The sequence below is a fragment of the Panthera uncia genome, assembly GCF_023721935.1.
Source record: "Panthera uncia isolate 11264 chromosome A3 unlocalized genomic scaffold, Puncia_PCG_1.0 HiC_scaffold_12, whole genome shotgun sequence".
In the NCBI taxonomy this organism is placed as follows: Eukaryota; Metazoa; Chordata; class Mammalia; order Carnivora; family Felidae; genus Panthera; species Panthera uncia.
Window position 1 is genome coordinate 72,108 of NW_026057579.1, and position 24,367 is coordinate 96,474.

The window sequence follows — 24,367 nt, forward strand, 5'->3', positions numbered from 1 at the left end:
GAGCTGACTATTTAATGTAATTTAACATCTTTCCATCTTCATACATTTTCACTGGCAGATATAGTTCTTAACCAAACATGCTAATTTGATTCATCTGTAGGAATTTTTAAGCATATGTTTGTGTGGGGTTTTTTTGATCACTTAACAAATGTCTCTTTATATTTTTATTATTTTTTTAAATACAATTTATTGTCAAACTGGTTTTCATACAACACCCAATGCTGATCCCAACAAGTGCCCTCCTTAATGCCCATCACCCATTTTCCCCTCTCCCCCTGCCTCAGTTTATTCTCTGTATTTAAGAGTCCCTTGTGGTTTGCCTCCCTCCCTCTCTGTTTGTAACTATTTTTTTCCCCTTCCCTTTCCCTATGGTCTTCTGTTAAGTTTCTCAAGATCCACATATGAGTGAAAACATATGATATCTGTCCTTCTCTGTCTGACTTATTTCACTCAGCATAATACCTTCCAGTTCCATCCACGTTGCTGCAAATGGCATGATTTCATTCTTTCTCATTGCCAAGTAGTATTCCATTATATATATAAACCACATCTTCTTTATCCATTCATCCGTTGATGGACATTTAGGTTCTTTCCATAATTTGACTATTGTTGAAAGAGCTTTAAGCATATATTTGGATGCCAATTACAAAGATTCTTATTTACCAGGCCTGGTGTGAAGCCTTTAAATCTGTATATTTAGAAAGCCTTGCTTATGCTTTTGAAGTGTAACGCTAGGAATATAATTTTTAATTCAATTTTATTGAGTTATAATTTACATACAATAAAATGCACACATTCTAAGATTTACAGTTCAATGAGTTTTGACAAGCTTATACACCTCTGCAACCACCAAAATAACCAAGATATAAAACATTTCCATCACACCAAAAATTTTCCTTGTTCCCCTTACCAATCTTCCAGACCCCAGTCCTAGCTCCAAGCAACAATGGGTCTACTTCCTGTCACTATTGATTAGATTTGTCTTTCCTAGAGATTTAATGTGATTATAATTAGACGATAGGTGTTCTTTTGTGTCTGGCTTATTTTGCTCCATATGTTTTCCAGATTCAACCGGTGTTGTGTGCACCAACAGTTTGTTCCTTTCTATTGGTGAGTGGTACTCCAAAGTATGGATGTGCCAAAATTTGCCTATCTACTCAGCTGTTGGTGGACATTTGAGTTGTTTTTTCCAGGCTTTGGCTGTTATAAATAAAGCTGCTAGGAACGCTCATGTATAAGCCTTTCATTTCTTTTGGTAAGTACCTAGGAATTGAATGCCCGGGGCATGTGGTGACTGTATTCCCGGTTACTTGGCAATGTACTGGCTGTATGCCCTTGGGAGAGCAACTTTATTTCTCTGAACCTTAGTTGTAAAATGGGATTATCAACCCAGAATTTTAAGCCCAGGATTCTCTACTATAGGCTATTAGGGAATATTTGGAACAATAAAAACAAGTTGGCAAGCTGGCTTTTTATAAGCTCAGAAAATTAGGATGATAATATGTTTTTATGAGTAGACATAACTGTAGTTTAGCAGCAAAAGCATTACTGAATAGCTAGAGGTTTGATATTAGGATAAAACTAAGCAGGGAGGGACATGTTAAAGATGATAACATGAGCAAACTAGCTGAATGTGAAATTAGAATTGTGACCACAGACCCAATGATGATCCTTGGAAAGACACATGGCCTCTGGCTCTCAAACTCTCCCCACCCCTTGTCATGCTGTCCACCTCATAAGAAGGCCTGTCTCTTTCCACACCAGCAGTTTCTCACTGTGAACTCAAGGCTGTGTTTGCTGTGTACAGCAATGTTCTTCCATACAGACATGTTTGTGTCTAAACTTGCACAGGACCACCAACCAGGTCTTCAAGTGAATAAAACAACTTATCCAGAACTTCTTTTTTTTTTTTTAATTTTTTTAAATATTTATTTTTGAGAGAGAGAGACAGAGAGACAGAGAGAGAGAGAGAGAGACAGAGCACAAGCAGGGGAGGAGCAGAGAGAAGGAGACACAGAATCCGAAGCAGGCTCCAGGCTCCAAGCTGTCGGCACAGAGCCCGGTGTGGGCCTGAACTCAAGGACCGCAAGATCACGACCTGAGCTGAAGTCGGATGCCCAACCTACTGAGCCACCCAGGCACCCCTTTATCCAGAACCTCTATGCTGCGTTCCGCACTCCCCAAAGGTCTCTCAGAAACCAGATACTATATCTGGGATATATTCCTATCTCTCTTGAATCTCTAGGCTGACTTACCAACCAGTCTCATGCCCAGCTCACTAACAGGACTCTCCTTGCTTCTTTGGTACCATCACTTGTTGTCATCTGGTCTTTAGACTTTCAGCCTGGACCTTTCAGAGCTACCTGGCCCCTAAGTTACTGCTTATTTGGAAAATCTTCAAAACAGACTTGTTACTGTTATAAAGCACCACCATTTGTCTGAATTTTTTTACATGTGTTTGACCTAAAAATTCTAAATCTAAAAGATAGATTGTTTGGTTTATATAAGAAGTCTGTTTCGAGTTCAAATCTATAGAGAAATTAGTTTTATACTGGGAGATTTTATGAGGTTGTGGAAAACATCCTGACTTTAAGGCCAAAGGCATCTTGTTCCTTCGTAGACTTGGTGAGCAGCGGTTCGAAAGCAGGGGAGATCAAGAGCACTCTGTCCAGATCCAGGGACCCATCTCAGCACCTGCCTGCTACCCGTGTTCTACTTTTATTTCTTTAAATTACCACGGTCCTCAGTGATGCAGATTGCCTTCTACTTCTGGTTTCATCTCATCGTTGTTTCAACACTGGAGGGTTCCCTCATTTCTGTAATCTCAGCCGTGCAGTTAAAATAATGTGCCTTGGAGTTTTATCCAAATACATAGGTGTTTCGGGAATTTTTCAGAATGTAGTCCTCCGTGCACATCCAGCAGCAGAATTCCCTGATTCAACATTCTTGCTCTAGAATCTTAAAGAAATTTAACTATTTGGGTTGATAGATCTGGATTTGTCTCTCAGCTCTGCCAATTATTACCTCTAGAGTGATTTGGGTAAAACATGTAATCTTTTTAAACCTCAATTTCCCTCTTGGTGGAGTAGGTACAATAATACCTTTAAAATAATATAAAGCTATTCCAATGATTAGTGTAATGGTGATAAGTACTTCACAAAGGGCCCAGCACATAAATCTTAACTGAATGTTCAATAAATTTTAAGCATTTTTATTTTTACTGTTAAAGATGTGACCTTTTGTATCCTAGGTCGTAAACCTTTCATAGCCTAGTTCTTTAGCTATGAAATGAAAATTTCACGTTTGTTGGAATTATTTGAGAGAACGAATGCAAAGCACCCAATATAGTACCTGGCACATAGAGAGCACCCAATAAAGAGTAACAATTATTATTATTTATAGTAACTATGAAAAAATCAACGGGATAAACATAACACTCTTGTCTGCACTACTTTAGTAAATATTTAGTTGATAATGAAGATGATATCTTACCACATTAAAAAATAAGCTTGGAGAGATTTGATAAGTAGCTTCTAATATAGCAATACCTTTATTAAACTCTGTCAAGGCCTTCTACCCCTCACTCCCCTTGGCTCTTGGAATGCTCAGTTGCATAAGGCAACATTAGAATACAATCACCTTCATCTGCTTAAAAAACAACAACAACAACAACAAAAACCATTCTGGGACTGAAAGCAATGGCCTTTATCCCCGCTATGTAAATTTTGAAAGGAACAGATTAAAATATTCACTGCACATCTGAGGTGAAATTTATAGATGTGTCTAACACTGGATATTATTCTAATTTTGTTTCAATGTTTAGGGTTGGCTTTAAATTTCTTTTATTACTAATTTATATAAGTTATTATATTTTATTGGCTCTGATTAGCTTTGTGTGTATCTTTTATCTCTGGGGAATTCGTATTTATGTCCACATTTGAGGTTTTTTTGAATTGTTTCTAAAGTGAAGTTACTCCCTTGTTGTTTCCAGCACCTAATTAGGGATTAGGAGACCGGTATTCTAGTTTTGTCTCTGCCATGACTAGCTGCCTAACTTGGAGTAAATCACTTGCTCTCTCTCTGGGTCTCAGTTCTCTTATTAATCAATGGGGGAGCTGGATTAAGTGATCTGTAATCTCCATTCCAGCTCTATGGATATGTGATTCTCTGTCTTGTAGGTGATGTCCTACTTAAAATACCTACCTGAATATGTTAAGATTGAGAAAATGCAGGTCGCACGATATGTCAAGCACTTCATATATAGGCTTGGTATTCAAGGCAAGAAACAAATATCAAGGTAAAAAAGAGGGACCAAAAAGCACAAAAAAGACAACAGATTCCAGCAGCGATTACGTCATTTTGGAGGGGAGGTTGAAAAGCAGGACTCTGCCAACTGGATTAACATTTGCTCAAGGCAGATGAAAGGGCTGCTTCTCCTGATCACTAACTGGGATAAGGCATCTTCGGTAAGCAACCTGGATTGGGTTTCGGTGGGGTCGCCTCCACAAAGCATTAGCAGCAATCGTTTGGGGACTTAATTAGGTTGGGTCCAAATGCCAGAACAAGATCCAGAGTCTGCTTTGGTAGATAGAGCACCGGACCAAGTAATACGGACTCGTGCTAGGCCTGACACTAGGTTACGTTCCAGGTGGAAAAGAACAGTTGAGATCGTGGAGTTTGAGGGAAAGAAGTGCTCACATTCCTTGCCTCTTAGAACACTCCTGGGAGGAGGTTGGTGGGTCGGACAGAGTTGCTGGATGGTCGCTACCAATCTCCCTTTGAGAGCGGGACTTGAACTCTCTATACAACACACCTCCCTCTTTGGAGATTCTTGATTCTTTTAACTAGAGAAAATTAGATTAAAGGACCGTCAAGTCAGTCTCGAGTGCCTCACGAAGGGAAACAGACAAGAGATTCCGGCAAGAGGGAGGGAGCAAACACAGCTAACCACCTGCTTTGGCTGCCCTGCCTACCCGCCTAGACAGCGGTCAGTTCCGGGTGCGGAGGCGGGACCGCCCTCTCTCCACCGTCGTGTGCGCACTCTCCACCAATCAGCGGCGTAGAAATGTTCCGAAGACATTGATTGGCTCAACTGCTTGGCGCGCTCAGGGACTTAGAGCTGCAGTTGGCTGAGGCGTTGCCGTGGCGACAGTCGCGCACAGGCGCATTGCACACCGGTATGGCTGCTAAGCAACAGCAAACATTCCGGGGTACTGTCAACTTTCTGCTACCAGACCTGGATTTGCTGTCTCTGGAGACCCTCGGCGGCTGCGGCTGTGGCTGCTCTAGACTGACTTGGTGAGTCCAGAGGAATCCCGCTGTGGGGCTGGGCTCCGACTTCTAAGCCAGAGACAGCTTGGCTTTCTGAGCACACAAGGAAAGGCTGAGAGAGGCAGAGAAAGTCCGTGGAAAGGCATTTAGTGGTCATTTGCTACCTACCTATCATTTTAGAGGAGTAGAACGTGAGGAATAGAGATATCAGGAGACTTGTCCGAGATCTCACACGGAGTGGTCAAATCCAAACCTGCGCTACTCAATGTGGTAGCCACTAGCCACATGTGGCGAGTCGGAGCTGAGGTCTGCTCTAAATGTGAAGTACACACTGGATTTCGAAGACGTGGTAACAATCGATGAAATAAGACATTGATAAGTTTTATATCGATTACATGTTGAAATGAGAATATTTTGGATATGTTAAATAAAGCACATTATTAAAATTAATTTCACTCATTCCTTTTTTGGGTAGTTTTTTTTTTTTTTTTAATATGGCTACTTGAAAATTTTAAATTGTGTAGGAGGATTTGATTGGCCAGCACAGATCTAGATTGAAACATAAACCTGCTGACACCTGTTTCAAGACCTTATATACTATTGATGGTGTTTGGGGGGTGATGGTGGGGTATGGAGCCGATGGCCAAGAAAGAATTCTTGAAGATGTCTCTGGTCCAAAAAGGTGATTTTATTAAAGCATGGGGACAGGACCCATGGGCAAAAGGAGCTGCACTGGGGTTGTGAAGAGTGACTGATTGTATATCTTCAGGCTGAAAGGGGGTTAGGGACAGTGTAAGTCTCTAAGGAATTTTGGAAGCAAGGTTTCCAGGACCTTGAGGGTCTAGCTGTTGTTAGGAAAAAGTCATTTATTACTGTTTAATAAAACCTCAGTCATGAGACCCTTCAGATTTATATCAGGGGCCATATGCTTGGAGTATAATCGCCAACATATACTTGGGGGTTAAAGATAAAGGAGGTTTGCAAAGGAATTTTTATGTGTTTAAGGAAATTCACAGGTTCCTAGTGGGTCAGGATAATGTTAAGCCAAGATTCCCTTTTGCCCCTACCAAAGTGTCATCTTTGAGGCAGCTGAGCTCCTAGAGAAAGGTCACTCTGCCTTTTTTAAGGACTCGTCAATGGGCAGTAAGGGAATTTAATTTATCATTTGCCTTAGTTTCCCACATCACCGTGGCAAGCACTTAAACCCCCTTACATCTTGATGGAGGTGATATTAGGGCTCCAGGAAATGGAATCTAACTAAGGTTTCTGGAGACGGGGCTATGGATAAGATTGCCTTTTTCTTGCAGTTTACTAAGTTATCTGTAAACTGAAGGAGACTCACGTCCTGCATGACTGTGATCTCTATCAGTCAACCATTTGTTTTCTTTCCTTCCCTTTGTTCTCAGGCATCGAGGAGTGTCCAGGGAATCACATGTATCCCACCTGGGGGAGCAGGGTGCTGTTAGCTTGTACTTTGCTCTCAGCTTGTCTTATGCTCCCTCATCACTATGGTATTATTTTGAAGGAAAGTATCTGCACCCATCTGGTGGGGTGGCCATGAGTGGTTGTGAGGATGCAAGACCATTACCAAGGGCTCCTAGTTCTAGTGTTCTAGGACCTTGCTACTCAAAGTGTATGGATCAGAATGTGCAGTTTAACCATTTCCTCAGGACATTCTCATGCATATAAAAGCCCCAGGAGCACTGTTTTAGGATTTAGTCCACAGCTCTTCCCCCCACCCCCACCCCACCCCACCCCCTCCCCCCCACCCCCCGCCTTTGGTTTTTTTTATTTTGCTTTTTGAGTACCTAGGCTCTATTTCTCGGATTGCCTGGATTAGAGCTACCTGCATTTTGAACAAGCTCCCCAGGAGATATTTTGCATATTCAAGCATGAAAAACATCGATCTCCGTACTAATTGCATTTCTTTTCATCCTTCAAAATCTAGACCAGTACAGTCCCCAAATCAGAGACATCTGCAGCAGCAGCATCGCCCAGGAACTTGTTAGAAATGCAAATTCCTGGATCCCACCCCAGCTACAGGGCTTCTCGAAGGCCAGGCGTTTTCATTTCTCTGATTCAAGTCCTCAGTTGGGAGGAATGGGTAACTTTGTGGGTTTTCTTTGGGGAGTGAGCAAATCGCTCCCCCTGGTTCTTAAGTCACTTCTACTGGACCCACTTCCCCAGTTATTTTGCTCTACTTTTCATTTTTCTTTTCCTGACCCTACTCTTTCCAGGAGTGAGGATGGCATTCCACACCTCAGCGAAAGATGCCAAACTGAAAAATACTGAAAAGCAGGTGGAAAACCCTACCCTTGAAAGACTGAACAATATACAAAAAAAGGGAAGACTGAGTTTTATAGTACCCACAGAAAATGAATCTGACACACAATTCCTGACGTTTAGGCACAGTACAAAAGCTCAAGAGAGAACAAGAAAACGACAGCAGCCCATAAAACTAGAGCCTCTGGTAAGTTCGAAAACCAGCATTTTAGCCACTTTGGCTCCAGAGGAAGTTGCAAAATTGCTCTGGAGGGGATGGAAGTCATTTCTAGACTCTTAATTAACAAGAAAGGAATTAAAGCCTAAAAGTTAAGACTTGTTTATGAAGCCGTAAACCCTGTAAACATCTATTCAAAAAAAATTAAGTTCCAGGTAACTGTTCAAGGTAAGGGGATACAGTGGTGAACAAAGTTTTGTAGCAGATAAATCCTCTCTAGGATAATGTGCAATACAGATACATAACTATATAAGTTGCAAGGCTCTGTTAGACATTAGGGTACCATTTAATACTGGTACCTTCAGGAAGAGTAATATACATAGTTATATACATATATCATTTTATTACTTGTAAAATAAATGCCTCGTATCCTGAAAATTTTTGTGCATGTCTGAAAATACTTAATTTTAAGCATCCATTTATGCCCTTGAATAATTCTAAATCCATGTAAAGGAGCAATGAAAGTACACAGAATAAAAAGTGAAAGTTATCACTCCCACCCTCTGACATTAACTACTTACTGTTGTTAATGGCTGCCCTTCAGGCTGTTTATATGTTCATTTAAATGTGTGTGTTTGTGTGTGTATAAACATATATCTTTAATATAAGATTATACCATACATACTGATCTTCAGAGTGCTTATTTCACTTAAACATACGGAAAATTTTCTATTCCATGCATAATGAGTTATCTTTTCTAAAAGCAGCACTGTATTTTGTTGCACAGATGTGCCATAATATAGTATTCAGTAACTGGTGGATTTAGTATGAAACTTTTTACCTTTATTTCTCTATAATATATTTACTTTCACTTGGCAGAAGTGTATCATTAACCCTTGGTGATTAAAGTTATTCTGTTTGTCTTCAGGGCAATTAATTCTTGTACATTAAATGTTTATTATGTACCTACTATGCACCAGGCATTGGGCTATACGCTGGGAATATAGCAATGAACAAAGCAGATAAGATGCCTGTTGACATTCTAGTAACCTTAAATAAATAGACGAGCAATTTCATGTAATGATAGCTGTTATGAGGAAAATAATACAGGTGGAAACGAAGGGCAGGCTACTTTAGATTGTGTGACTACAAAGGTCTCCTTAAGGAGATGTCATCTGAACAAGTCTATAGCCTGGATCACCTACCAGACATGTGAATGAACAAGCCATTAGATGACTCCAGTCCCCAGCCTTTGAGCTGCCTCAGCTGATGCTCTGATGGAGCAAAGGCAAGCTGTCTCCAGTGAGTTCTGCCTAAATTGTAGATTTTTGAGCAAAATAAATGGAGGTGTTTCTTAAGTCACTAAGTTTGAAGCTGTTTGTAATGTACTAACAGATGACTAGAACAATATAACTAATACATGAATATGGTAATTCATACAGTACTAAAAGTAATAAGGAATAATGTGAAAAATACCTGAATTTCCATCAAGCAGAGAGAAAGTAGCTTTGCCTTCAAGTGACTGATTTCATGTGTATGGGTATCTGTAGTTTAGTTTGTTTATATAGAGTTCATACTATGGTGTGTTCTCTTTATGATTGCTACCCCTTCTCTCCTCCCCCCCTTTCCTCCCCTGCCTTTCTCCCTTCCCCCTTGTTTTCCTCTTCTCCTCCCTCTCCCCCTCGCCCCCTTCCTCCTCTCTCTGCCTTCCTCTCTCCTGCCCGCCCTTCCCTGTTTTAGTCTTCTTTCATATCTTTTCCTTACTTGTAATTCTCCAGTCTCCAACCCCCTTGTCTATATCTAAGGTTTTCAACAGTCTAGTGTGTATCCCTCTTGCCTTTCTCCATGCTCAGTTTTATACAAATGGATGAACACACACAAAATACATATTTAGGCTTTTGGATATTTGTTTTACAACATAAACATAAATGTTGCTACATGTTGCTTTTTGTACCTAAATAGACATTGTAGGACTTCCTCCAAGTCAGATGATATTTCTAGAACACATTCTTTTTAATGGTTGCCTATCCTATTAAAGTGTCCAATTGCATGAATATTCCATAATTGATTAAATCATCCTCTTTGGGACATTTATTTTACAAATATTTATACTGGTACAGCAAAATCATTTTATTATCCATCTGTACCGGTGCCTATATTCTTGTGGAATAAAGCTCCATGATTAGTACTGTTGGGTTGAATGGAAAAAATGTACATACTTTTGATTCACACACATTTTACTTGAGGTCCAGTTTCTCAAACCAGCACTCATGTGCTGCCTAAATTAAATTTCACTTTCACCCTTTCCGAGGTTTTCCTGTAATATCTTCCAGCCTTTTGCTGTCTGAATGGGGTGGCTGAAGCTGCACCCTCACACCGGCTGCTGCTAATCCTCTCTGTGGGATTAGTGTTGAGGGTCCTGTTCTTCTTATCTGAATTGCAGCATTCACTTTGTATTGGACTTCATTTTCTCTCCACTGACCACTGCTTTATACTCATATGTTGACAGGCAGCATTTCCCCACACTTTCTTCTTTATTTTTGTAATTTCACATTTAAAACTTTCATTCACATAAACTTTTTATTTATTTTTTAATTTTTTTTTAACGTTTATTTATTTTTGAGACAGAGAGAGACAGAGCATGAACAGGGGAGGGGCAGAGAGAGAGGGAGACACAGAATCGGAAGCAGGCTCCAGGCTCTGAGCCATCAGCCCAAAGCCCGACGCAGGGCTCGAACTCACGGACCCTGAGATCGTGACCTGGGCTGAAGTCGGACGCTTAACCGACTGAGCCACCCAGGCACCCCTCACATAAACTTTTAAATCTGGTGTAAGGAGGGGCACCTGGGTGGCTCAGTCGGTTAACCCTCTGACTTCACCTCGGGTCGTGATCTCACAGTCCATGGGTTTGAGCCCCACCTCAAGCTTTCTGCTGACAGCTCAGAGCCTGGAGCCTGTTTCGGATTCTGTGTTTCCCTCTCTCTGACCCTCCCTCGTTCATGCTCTGTCTCTCTCTGTCTCAAAAATAAGTAAACATTAAAAAATAAATAAATAGATCTGGTGTGAGGAAAGGGACTAACATTTTCTTCGAAACGTTTTGCTAGCACCACGTTTTTCCCACCATTAAAACACCACCTTTATAGTGTATAAACTTCTCACTATATCACGTATAAAATAGCGAGATCTGTTTACAGATCTTGATTCTTTTCTCTACTGATCTAACCACATTGTTTTGATTACAATGAGCATGTTTTGGTAAGTGGAAGGCAACTGGTTCCTCGCCATTCTTATTTTTTATATATTCTCTGTTTTAGATGGTTATCCTTCCATATAAACTTTAAAATTCATCCTTCTTAGATAAGTAATTCATTTAAAAGTGTACAGAAGTGGGGTGCCTGGGTGGCTCAGTCGGTTAGGCTTCCGACTTCAGCTCAGGTTAGATCTCACGGTCCGTGGGTTCGAGCCCCGCCTCAAGCTTTCTGCTGACAGCTCAGTGCCTGGAGCCTGCTTTGGATTCTTTGTCTCCCTCTCTCTCTGCCCCTCCCCTGCTCATGCTCTGTCTCTCTCTGTCTCAAAAATAAAAACATTTAAAAAATTTTTTTAAAAAGTGTACAGAAGTTACACAGTTAAAGTCTGTTTTCTACCACTGTCCCTCATCCATTCAGCTTCCTACTCTAGAGGCAATCAATGGTAAGAGTGTGTTGTGTATGCTTTCAGAGATGTGTTATGCTGTCTAAGCCTAAAGCTAGCATAATAAACAAACTTTGCTGCCCCTTACTTGCTTCATTTAATACATAACTTGGAGATCATTTCATATCTGTCCCAAAGTTCTTTTATATCAATTTGCTTTATAGCTCATAATGTACCATATGAATGTACCATAGTGTATTTAGTAAGCCCCAAATTTATAGATTAGGTTTTTAAAATAGTATTTTTATGACAACAGTGTTACAGTGAATAATCTTGTGCATATGCCATCTCCTACACTTGAGATTCCATCTGTAGGCAGATGTCCTAGAAATGGAGTCGCCAACTCAAAACATATGTACGTTTGTAATTTTGGTTAGTAAATGTTGCTTCAGTAATACAAGAAAAATGCTGTCTCAGTAGCTTTAATTTAAGTTTCTTCTTGAAAAAGGTTGAATGTCTTTTCATATGTTTAGGAATTATTTTTCTCTCTGTGAATATATGGATCTTCATGTCTTATTTTCTAATTGGGCAGTTGGTGTTTTTCTCATTGATTTGCCTGAGTTCTTCTTATATTAGGAAATAAGCCCCTTATCTGTGATAAGCATTATAAAAATTTTCAAGTTTTGTTTTAATTCCTAATTGTTATGTAATTGAGTTTCTGTCTTCTGAGTTTTATGTGATACTTAGGCCCTACACTTAGCAAGATTGTAAAAATAAAATTATTTAGTGATGTCTTAGATACTTCTCTTTAAAAATTACTTTAAGATTATTTTATTTTACATTTAAATCTTTGATCTACTCACAGTTTTTCCCAGTGTAATTAATGAGAGGATCCAACTTTGTCCCTACTAGCTTTACAGTTATTTCATTATTATGTATGATTGAGGTTTGCTTCTGATTTTGCTAAATAGTTAAGTTTTCCTCTGTTTCTATTTTATTATTATGAAAATTTCAAATATATAAAATGCTACAAAGAGGGATATAATAAACAAGTGTGTGTATCCCAAATTAATAATGTTGTTTGCTTAGTTTGATTCAATATTTTTCTTTATTTTGTCTTTTCCTTTATTTATTTATTTTGAGAGAGACAGAGATAGAGCAAGTGGGAGAGGGGCAGAGAGAGAGAGAGAATCCCAACAGGTTTCACAGTACCAGTGAAACTGTGACATCAAGACCTGAGCTGAAACCAAGAGTTGGCTTGATTGAGCCACCTAGGTGGCCCTGATTCAATATCTATTTTTAAAGGAATGTTATAAATACATTTCAAATACCTTTTGTATCCCATTTTAGTCTCAATGCCCTCTTTCCTCTTTCAATGCCTCTTTTATAGTAATAGATTATCACTATTAGGGTTTGTGTGAATCTATCTAACTTTTTGTATTTTTGCCACTTTATTTGAAAAAATCAATTTTTCATTCAATAAATGAATTCAATAAAATTCAATTTTATTTGAAAAAATCAATACCTTTTGTATCCCATTTTAGTCTCAATGCCCTCTTCCCTCTTTCAATGCCTCTTTTATAGTAATAGATTATCACTATTAGGGTTTGTGTGAATCTATCTAACTTTTTGTATTTTTGCCACTTTATTTGAAAAAATCAATTTCTCCCAACATTTTACTATAAAAAGTTCCAAATGCACGGAAAAGTTGAAAGAATAGTAAAACGAATATTTATACACCATCCACCTAGATTCAAAGTTATTAGTGTTTTGCCATATTTGCTTTCTTTCTCTCTGTGTATGCTTGTTACTTTGTTATTTAAAAGTAAATTGTAAGGGACTTCTTTAAGCTGAAATCAAAGGGTACTAGTTAGTAACAGGAAAATATGACAGTATAAAACTCACTGGTAAAGGTGAATACATAGTAAAATTCAGAATAATCTAATGTAAAGGTGGTGGATTAATCTCTTATTTATAAAGCTAGTTGAAGGCTAAAAGACAAGAGTAGTAAAAATTACTATAACTGCAATACTTTGTTATGAATGCACAAGATAAAAAGATACAAACTGTGATATTAAATGTTGATGGGGGTTCCCTTTTCTCCACATTCTCGCCAACATTTGTTTATTATCTTTTTGATCATAGCCATTCTGACAAGTGTGAGGTGATATTTCATTGTGGTTTTGATTTGCACTTCTCTAATGATTAGTGATGTTGAGCATCTTTTCATATACTTTCTGGCCATCTCCATGTCTTTGGGGAAAAAATGTCTATACAGATCCTCTTTCCACCTTTTAATTGGATTGTTTTGATTTTGCTATTGAGTGGTATGAGTTCTTTATAGATTTTGGTACTTAACCCCCTATCACTGTATAATTTGCACATATTTTCTCCCACTTGGTAGATTGCCTTTTCATTTTGTTTATGGTTTCATTTGCTGTGCAGAAGCTTTTCTCCCCTTCTTACCTTGTGATTCTGGTCTGTGTTGATTTTCCACATTGATATAGATGAGATCCTCCTGCCCCCATCTCTATAGTCTTTTCCTTTCTACAGTGAGTGGCTCAAGAGGGATTTTTAACCAAAACCAAATGTTATTTACACATACCTGAAAATTTAACAGCTGTTTCCTATGCTTACTCTCAAGCTTTTCTTTCTCGCTCCAGTTGTAAGAGATTAGCTATCATGCTAAAGTCATTTTGCTTAGAGCGGCACCTGGGTTGCTCAGTGGGTTGTGCATCCAACTCTTGGTTTCAGCTCAGGCCATAATCTCACAGTTTTGTGGGCTCGAGCCCCATATCAGTTCTGTGCTGGCAGCAAGGAGCCTGATTGGGGTATTCTCTTTCTTCCTCTCTCTCTTTCTGCCTATCCCCCGCTCACACTCTCTCTCTCATAATAAATAAATAAACTTTAAAAATAAATAAATAAATAAATAAATAATGCTTAGAAGCCTAAAGCCATTGTGGTGAATTCCTTGCTTTAGTGTATTATGTTGAATGCTAGATTTTATTGCCTTAATCTGAAATTAGATTAGCCTAATATAATGCCACAATTTCTTTTATTTTTTGCCACAATTTCTTTTAGATCTCCAACCAATTATGGCTATGGGAATTGATTAATGACTTTGGGGTACAGTGCGAGAATTGTACAGTCCTTCCCACAATGACTGTTTTAGTGGATGGTGGGATTTGTAATGCACAATTACTGAGTATGTGATCTCATGCCTCTGAGCCTTTCTGTCACAACCTTACCCATAAAAGTATTCATTGGTAATTAAAGGACAGAATTAATAGAAACCAAATAGAAAAGTCTTAGTCTTGTAATAGACCATGGTCAGACCATGGTGAAAGCCACCACAATGATTGTGACTTGGTTAGAAAGTTACTCCAGGAAGATCAATTTCCAACAGGAGTAGAGTCCAAAGTTCATGTTGTAAGAATAAGACAAGTTCTCATTAACACTGAAAAAATTAACATGTCTCTTTATTCCCCAAAGCCAGTGCTAAAAGTCTACCAAGATCATAAGAGGCCAGAATACATATATGAACAGAACCGATTTCAGTTAATCTCTTCTGGAATCATAAAACCTCCAGGAAGCACTGAAGAAAGAAGTTCTACCAAATTATCTGTTCAGTTTCTTGAGCCTCAGTATACTGTGAGGAAGAAAAAACAGGTATGCTATTAAAGTACTTAATTAATCCTTTCAATTTAGTTTTAGTTTCCTATAACATTGCTAACATGCTTTTAACTCATAAGAACAGTTGCAAAATTTTTCTCTATCAGGTTGCACAATGGATTTGGGAAATACAGTACTTCTCAGTTCTTACTCAAGGAAAATTTGGACAGTAGAGGAAAATCATAAAGGAAAACTTCCAGCATCTATATGGTGTTCCCTAATCTTCTCTTACATATTAAAAGAAGACATAATAGTGTTTTGAATTTTATTTTACCTTTTATGAAATTTTCATCATTATTACCCAAAATGACAGTCTTTTGAATACCTTGGTGAAAGGCAATAAAACAGAAACTGAACCAGCTAGAAAGACAATTTTTGTAATTGGTGAGTTGTAGAGTGGGAAGGTACCTTGCAAGGAGTCCTTGAATAGTAGCTCTGGGAGAAACCAACAGAGCATGGCTTTCTATAAATACCTGCAGATAATTAAACAAAGGAATAGAAGTGGGAAAAAATGTGGACACACTCACAGTAAAAATGCCAACAGACCCGAGAATTCTCTGAGCTTTTTATTGAGAGGATCCTTCTAGACTTGTTGAACATTTCAGTGTCAGTTATGTTTCAGGCTTTGGGCTAGAGTGGTAGAAAGGAAGAGATGAAGACAGCCTTCATCCTCAAGGATTTCAGAATCTTTGGGTGGGTACGTGGACAAGTGAATGCTCCAGCTCAGGGGGTTGTGATAAAAACTCTGGTTGGTCATTTAAGCTACAAAATCCTGGAGAACTGAACAGGAGGGAAAGCTTGCACCTGGTGGTGAGAGGGATGGTCAGTGGAGGAAAAGCTACCATAGGGAATGGCACTAATAAGCTTGGAAGAGTGAATGGAAAGTTAGTAAGGCAGAGGAGGTGGGAGAGTGGTGGGCTTGAGAAGCCGGCTGGAAGAGGCTCACTGTGGGTGTCGGTGAGATCACCCTGAAAGAATATCACATGATTAGTTATATAAAATTATAAACCCTCAACTAATTTGGTTTCTGTGAAGTAGGAAAGGAGAACAGGCTATCTTAAGTAGAGCCAAGAAAGAACTGATTGCCCATAAGTTAGTTTATTTGGTATAAAGTGGGCATCATGACCTTGAATTTAAAGAAGAAGAATGAAATTGTGCACATCTAGGATGAAGGGAGGAGGATGAAAGGGGATGTTAAATTGTGTGTTATGCGTGGTTGTAGCTGTAACTAAGTGAAGAATTCAAATAAGAGCCAGGGGTTGAAGGGAAAATATGGAAGAAAGGAAATATTCCATATAAAATGAGAAGGTATTATTCTGATAAGAGGGTCATTTTGGTGGTGGGAGGGGGGGATGGGTATTGATTTCTCAGAAGGAGCTTAGAATGGAAATGCACCAGTGAGGATTCCCTGAGAGATAAAAGAAGGCAGTTGGAGGCGTTGCTTCTAGTAATTAAGGAAGATTGCCTTATCAAATTGGACTAAACATCCATCATGGAGAGCACTACAAGTGTTCTACACTTTATGAATAAATGCTTCTTTTGTTCCCTTTCCCCCACAAAATCTGAACTTATGTGGCTACTTAAATTGAATCACATTTTCACATTGAGCTACATAATTGGAAATAAGTATGCAGCTGAAAACATATAGGCCTATTGTTGAAGAAATCTTGTACTTAGAAGGCAGTAAAACTTCTTGAAGGATATAATAAAGAAAATACATGCATTTTCTGTAAAATATTGATACTCCACTCTCATAAAAATATTAAAGTTGACTATAGCCCTTGTTGAAACATTGGGACAAGGCAATGTGTATTTTCTCCTTGGGCCTTTTGTTGTTGTTGTTAGAGAGAGTGAGAGTGAGAGAGCACATGCATGTGGGAGGGAGAGAGTGAGAGGGAGAGAGAATCCCAGGCTGATGCTCAGAGCAGAGCCCACCATGGGGCTCAATCCCTCAACCCTGGGATCATGACCAGAGCTGAAATCAAGGGTTAAAGCTCAAGGACTGAGCCAGGCAGGTGCCCCTGGCCTATTCTTTTACATAAGAAAACAGTGTGGTTGCTGCTGTCTCTGGCCAATAAGTGAAAGAAGCACATTTTATCTTTTGAATTCAAAGATGTATTTCCTTCAGCTCTAAACTTTCCAGGATTTTCATCTCAAACTCCTATTCAACAGGGTATATTTAATCAAGAGATGGAAAATGATGACATCTGTGAATGCAAACGTTCTGAAGACGTTGTTCCGTAGAGCTTGTGGTAATCAATCTCTCGGAGAAATGGCAGCCTCTGTTAGTTATGCTAACAGGCAATAAAGATATCATTTATATATTTGCATCGGCTATTCAACAAAGCAGGTCTGCGATGGGGATTCTTGTGTCTTAGTGCCAGTTGCCCCTCCACTGTCAGAGAGACAAGGTGATGACAGTTACCACCCTCCCCCACAGGAGGAGAGGGTGTGTGTGATGCTGCCCCAAGGTTTGTTGTGGAGGAACAAAGGAGTGTGAGCGGCACTGAGAGTACAGACAGGGGAGCTGGGGGGTTAGAACAAAGCTCAAGTGTGTGAACATGGTGGGGACTTAGCCTTGATGCTCCAGTGGTGGTCTGCAGTATCCGCAGGTTAGAAATGCAGGATCACAGGCTCCACCCCAGACTTGACAGAAGCTGCAATTTAACAGGACACCTAGATAATTCACACTCACATTTAAATGTGAGAAACACTGGTCTACAGAACTGGCAATTATGAATTTGTAACATGTATACGTCTCCAAGGGTATTATTACATAGTGATCCCCCAATGCTCAGTGTAACCACCCCTTACATTTACTCAAAAGTATTTTATTATGAGCTATGATGACAGCTGTCTAAGAATTCACACACTGAAAAGCATTAAGGTTGTCAGAACTAGGTGAGGAGGTTAAGGGGAGAGGCCACGGTCAAGATAGACACTAAACAACTGAGCAGGAAAAGTGGACTCCCAAGAACACCAGAGAAGTAGTGGCATTTTGATGTAATAAACACTTGACTTAAAGGAAAGAAGGCATCAGTGAGAGCTGATGTTGGGGGTTTGGGAAAGGGGATGGACACCTGGATAAGGAGTACTTGGAAGGAATATATCACTCCTTACAATAGTTTGAAGTTTTTCAGTTCAAAAATGATTGGGGCGCGTGGGTGGCTTAGCCGGAGTGCCACATAGGCTGAAAGCTGAACATGAAGCCTGCCTAGGATTCTCTCTCTCTCTTCCTCCCTCCCTCTGTCCCTCCCCTAAGTGCATGTTCTGTCTCTCAAATTAAAAAAAAAAAATTTTTTTAATACTTGCCTTTGAGCACTAGACATCTCAGGAACTTCAGTAATTAGTGCTTGAGGTTAATATTTTATCATGTTTTTTTAGTCATGTCTTTTGGTTTTGTTTTGCAAAAACTCATCATTTTAAAAATTGGCTTTGTTTTGATCCAGCAGCCCTCAGCTGAGATGTTCTCTCCCTCTCCTCCTAAACTGTCACGTACCAGTATTGGAAGAAGAGGTCTCTATGGGACCAGTTCCTCAGCGTACCCTAAGTACTTTTTCCATGATCGGGAAGAAGTCGTTAAAGCCAATGTTCGTAATCCTTTGCAAATCATTAAAATAATACGTGAAAATGAACACCTCGGATTTCTTTATATGATCCCTGCAGTGCCAAGGTCTTCCACTGAATATGATACATATAATCTCAAGTGAGTTCTCTTTTATGAAGCAATGTATTAAACAGTAAAAGCTTCAAATAAGATCGCAAATGTTATCCATAATTGATTGGGTATAAATGGTAAATATAAAATATAATTTTGGTTATCATCCAATGACAAATGAATCATAATCACAATAATTTTATTATTTCCCTTTAGCTTTCTTTTACTTATAGACAACATTTTATAGAGTAGCACACTTTTGTGCCTCTTCTATGTGTGTATTATGTAATGCCATATATTTTTAATCAGCATTACAAAGATAATTTTGATATCTTGTGATTGCTGAGAAAAGAAGGCAATGCGTAAAAAGTAGGTGCATGATTTGTGTTACATGTTCTTTCAACTTTCCTTAGTAGAGTAGGAATAAGGATTTTTTTTTTTAAATAAAAGGAGCTTGATAACTTAAGGTATTTATATAGATTAATAACACAAATGCATTCACATAGACTGTCTATTATTTCTAAGCACACATTTGTTGTTAAAATAATTAGGCGAGTTGTACAAATGCGGGTCTGTGAATTGCTTTAAAGTTCAGCACAACAGGTAGCAGAACTTAAAGTTGATACTGGCTTTCCTCCATTGTTGTTTGGTTGAGTTGACAATTGTTGTTGAGACGGTCTTTCCTGGTAGCTGATAGTAGTTTAGCTTTACCACCAAGTTCTTGGAGCTACCTTCCCATTCTCTGCTGTGTAGGAAGATAAAAGGAACTCCTAGGAATTATCTTCTTCTCCCTTACTCAGCCCTGTAGTTTTGACTGAGTCGGGTAACACTGAAGACAGCACTCCTTCTAGGATTGAGAGGGAGAGAAGAATAACATTTTTAAATGATAGATTTATTATAAATCCTGAAAGAGCTTAATTAGAATGAGATATAATTTATAGAAAGAACAAATATGCCTATAAAAATCCAATCATTCAACAAAATGTATTGAGCACCCAACTCTATAGCATGAACTGTTCTAGGTGCTAGAGAGATGTTAGTGAGCCACCCAGATCAAAATTGCTGTCCTCGTGGAGCTTGCATCTTAGTAGAGGGAGACAGTAACAAACACAACATCTGAGTAAATTACAGAGAATGCTGGACGGTGATAAGTTTTACAAAAAAAGTAGAGCAGAGCGAAGGAGATTAGGAGTTCTGGGGAAGAAGTTGTGAATTAGCTGGGATGGTCAGGGTAGGCCTCATTGACAAGCGGCTATTTGAATAAGGACTGGAAGGAGAAGGAGTCAATGATGTACTGACAGAGAGAAGAAAGAAGCATTCCAGACTGCAGAAAAGTGAATACAAATGCCCCAAGGCAGGAGCATACCTGGCATGTTCAAGAAGCAAAGACTGTAGGAGAGTGAATGAGAGCTAGAAAACAGACCATGAAGGGCCTTGACAGTCATCCTATGAACATTAAGTTTTACTTTGAGAAAAGTGGAGACCCATGGATAGACTTCAAGCAGAGAAGTGTCATGATCTGAGTTACATTTTGAAAGGGACTGCTCTGGTTGCTGTGTAGAGAATACTTCTTCTTGCTTCTCAAAAGCAAGAGTTGAAAAGGAAGACCAATTAGAAGGCTGTAATAATTCAGGTGAGAGATGAACCAGGGGGAGGTGATGAGAAGTGGGTCGAATTCTGGAAATAAGTTGAAGGTCAAGCCAACAGGATGTTTTTATGGACTGTATGCAAGGTGGAAAACCAGAGAGGAGTCCTGGATGACTTTAATGATCCAGTTGACTGGGCTCAAGAGGAAGATTAGAGTTCCTTGTATCTGAGACACAGAAAACTGAATGGAACAGATATATTGGGGAAAAAAAAAGAGTTTGGGTTTGGACCTACTAATTTGGGGATGCCAAAGATATGAAAGAAGTGAGGTGATAGATGAAAGGAGAATTGGGGTCTAGTGAGGTTTTTTTTTTCTTTTTTAAGATGGGAGAATTAATATAGAATAGAATTTAAAGACCTTTGATGTAAAAGAAAATAATCCCTTTAATAGTATTGTCATTCCCACCACTGCCTTACTACTTTTTAAAATTTTTTTAAAATGTGTATTTATTTTTGAAAACGAGAGACAGAGCACAAGTGGCAGAGGGACAGAAAGAGAGGGAGACACAGAATCTGAAGCAGGCTCCAGGCTCTGAGCTCTCAGCACAGAGCCAACGCGGGCCTCGAACCCACGAACTGTGAGATCATAACCTGAGCCAAAGTTGGACACTTAACTGACTGAGCCACCCAGGCGCCCCACACCTCCAAATCTTGATTTCAGCTCAGGTCATGATCTCACAGTCGGTGACTTCGAGCCCTGTGCAGAGCCTGCTTGGGATTTTCTGTCTTCCTCTCTCTTTGCCCCTCCCCCACTCATGCTCACTCTCTCTCAGAATGAACAAATAAATTTTTTTTAAAAAAATCATGTAATTACCCAGATATCAAGAAGTGCCATTTGTGATATTCACTCCCCACTATGAGAAGAGTCAAAGTTTGCCAAATGTAAAATGATTTTCTATTAAAGATGAATATGGAAACTGCTTTTGTCCAATTCAGGAGATAAATTGTATATCTAGACTAATGAGCACTTCTACTTGGGGAATTGAGTTGATATTTTATACTTTTTTGAACTGATAGTAGTGATGCTTGATGATAATATGCAAGTGCTCATTTAAGAAGATAGAGTTTGGGGGGGCCGTAGTGCCTGGGAGGCTCAGTTGGTTAAGTGTCCAACTTTGGCTCAGGTCATGATCTCATGGTTTGTGGGTTCGAGGCCCATGTGGGGCTCTGTGCTGAGAGCTCAGAGTCTGGAGCCTGCTTCAGATCCTGCGTCTCCCTCTCTCTCTGCCCCTCCCCTGCTCATCCTCTGTCTCCCTCTCTCTCTCAAAAAATAAATAAGCATTTAAAAAAAAGAAGAAGATAGAGTTGGAATCCTGGTTTATTTTATTACATTTTGGGGTTGATATTAATTTTTCCTCCCTAGTCCGAACTCCAGATATTATAAACCTAATGAAAAGATAGTCATTTGGGTAGCACAAACTTGGTAGCAGCTAAATTGAAAGTTAAAACTAGTTATAAATACTGGGTCAGTGACATGAGGACATGTTATATACTAAACTCCTTTTAATAGTAATGTGATAAAATATGTCTTTGCATAGTTTTCAAGTGTCGTAGAATACGTCAGATGTGAAGTTCTACAATGATTATCTCTCTACCATGATCCCTCTTGGTGAGAAAATAGTTCTGTTTATCAAGTTTATTCTAAAATATCAACTTAGTGCTATATGTTAGGTATAATGATTTTGTCAGGAATAAGCTTCAAGGAGATGTCTAAATATGTTGGAATATCAATCTGAATAAGTACACAACTATATGCTGCAGATTATTTTGCCCAGCAAGGGGGCATAGTAGTGACTCTGGTCAGCTTTGGGGCAAGTAAAGAGGAAACTAGGTAAAGAATCAGGAAATAGGGAGATCATGAAGAGCATAGAGAACAGAGAATAGAACTGATCAAGACAAAATAATCCTGTTTTGTTGGGACTGAAGACCTTGAACAAGAATGATTGTAACTGAAGGGTAGCTATGAGATATGGGGGAGGATTGTTGGCTAGAGAGTTGGAATATATATCCACTTTGTGTGAGAGCACATGAAAGTGAATCATCACATTTTATGTCATAAAAGATCATTAGTGTTTACTTTGTTCTAGGCAAATTATTTTTGTATGTCATATCATTTAATCCTCACAAAATACTATACAATAGATACAATTATTATCTCTATTTTACAATGAGTCACAAAATGGTTAACTGCCCTAGGTCTTACAGTAAGATAGCATAATACTCTCATGGTCCATCCATGTTGTTGCAAATGGCAGGATTTTGTTCTTTTTTATGTCTGAGTAGTATTCCACCGTGTGTGTGTGTGTGTGTGTGTGTGTGTGTGTGTGTGTGTGTACACATTTGCTGGGTATACACACACACATGCACACACACACCGTCTTCTTTATATTTAATGGACACTTGAGGTTGGTTTCATATCTTGGCTATTGCAAATAATGCTGCAGTGAACATAGGGACACATACATCTTTTTGAACTAGTGTTTTTGTTTTCTTTGTATAGATACCAAGTAGTGGAATTGCTGGATCATATGGTAAAATCTATTTTTAATTTTTTGAGGAAACTCCATATTGTTTTCCATGGTCGTTGTACCAATTTACATCCCCATCAACAGTCTACAAGGATTCCCTTTTCTCCACATCCTCACCAACATTTGTTATTTCTTGTCTTTTTGATAATAATGATTCTGACAGATGTAAGGTGATTGATACCTCATTGTGGTTTGGTTTGCATTCCCCTGATGATTAGTGATGTTGGGTATATTTTTATGTACCTGTTGTCCATCTGTATGTCTTCTTTGGAAAAATATCTATGCAGATTCTCTGCCCATTTTTTATTTGGATTGTTTGGGTTTTTTATTATTGAGTTGTATGAATTCCTTATATTTTTTGAATATTAATCTCTTACCAGATACATGATGTGCAAATATGGTCTCCTATTCAGTAGGTTCCCTTTTTATTTTGAAGATTTCCTTCACTGTATTGAAGCTTTTTAATTTGATGTAGTCCCACTTGTTTATTTTAGCTTTTGTTTCCTGTGCTTTTGGTGTCAAATCCAAAAAAATCATCACCAAGACCAATCTCAAGGAGTTTACCACCAATGTTTTCTTCTAGGAGTTTTGTGGTTTCAGGTCTCATGTTCAAGTCTTTAATCTATTTTGATTTAGCTTTTGTGTATGACGTTAGATGGCAGTCCAATTTCATTCTTTTGAATGTGGCTGTCCAGTCTTCCCAGCACCATTTACTGAACATGCTGTCCTTTCCCCATTGTATATTCTTGGCTCTTCTGTCATAAAATAATTGACCATATATTCAGGCTTTTATCTCTAGGTTTCTTATTCTGTTCCATTAATATGTATGTGTGTTTTTATGCCAATACCATATTGGTTTGATTAGTTTAGCTTCCTAATATTGTTTGAAATCAGGGAACATGATGTCTCCAGCTTTGTTCTGTCTCAGAGTGCTTGGACTATTTGGGTTCTCTTGAGGTTTGTCCTATTTCTGTGAAAAATGCATTTGGAATTTTAATAGGGATTGTACTGAATCTGTACAATACTTTGAGTGGTGTGGACATTTTAATAATATTAAATTTCCCAATCTATGAGCATGGACCCTCTTTCTATTTATTTGTGTCCTCTTTGATAGCGTATTCTTAAAACTAGAATTTTACTAGAGCTATAAGATAAACACAGTGGTCAAAAGGAAAAAGATTAGACTACACTGTATATTAACTAACTTGAATTTAAAACAAATTTAAATTTAAAACAAGGAAAAAGATTAGAAATTAGGCAACATAATTAAAAACATCTCACACTTGGATTTGTGAATCACAGTAACGTTCCAGTCCTTTGCCTAAATATCTCATTTGTATGGAAATGTTATCAAATGAATCAGTAGTTACAAGCAAGCTATATCAACACCTTACCAAAAGATGTCCACCATACCCAGAAAAGGATTTGAACTTTTTAAGGCATATTGAAGTACAAAATATGAAACCAAATTCTGTTTTTAGATTAATATCTCATCAATAAGCTTAAGAAGCTAGGCATGCA

At 38.6% G+C, this 24,367-nt stretch overlaps 1 protein-coding gene across 1 annotated transcript in view; it reads left to right on the forward strand.

Annotated features, from left to right (window-relative positions):
* The first annotated feature begins 4,620 nt into the window (after positions 1-4,620).
* The window catches only part of DNAH6 (dynein axonemal heavy chain 6), a 217,528-nt gene continuing 197,781 nt past the window's right edge, over positions 4,621-24,367 (forward strand). Inside the window, exons 1-4 of the mRNA XM_049652036.1 lie at positions 4,621-5,298; positions 7,509-7,741; positions 14,834-15,010; positions 18,463-18,719. Coding sequence (XP_049507993.1) covers positions 7,517-7,741; positions 14,834-15,010; positions 18,463-18,719 — 659 coding nt within the window. The 5' untranslated portion in view covers positions 4,621-5,298; positions 7,509-7,516. The remainder of the gene's footprint in view (positions 5,299-7,508; positions 7,742-14,833; positions 15,011-18,462; positions 18,720-24,367) is intronic.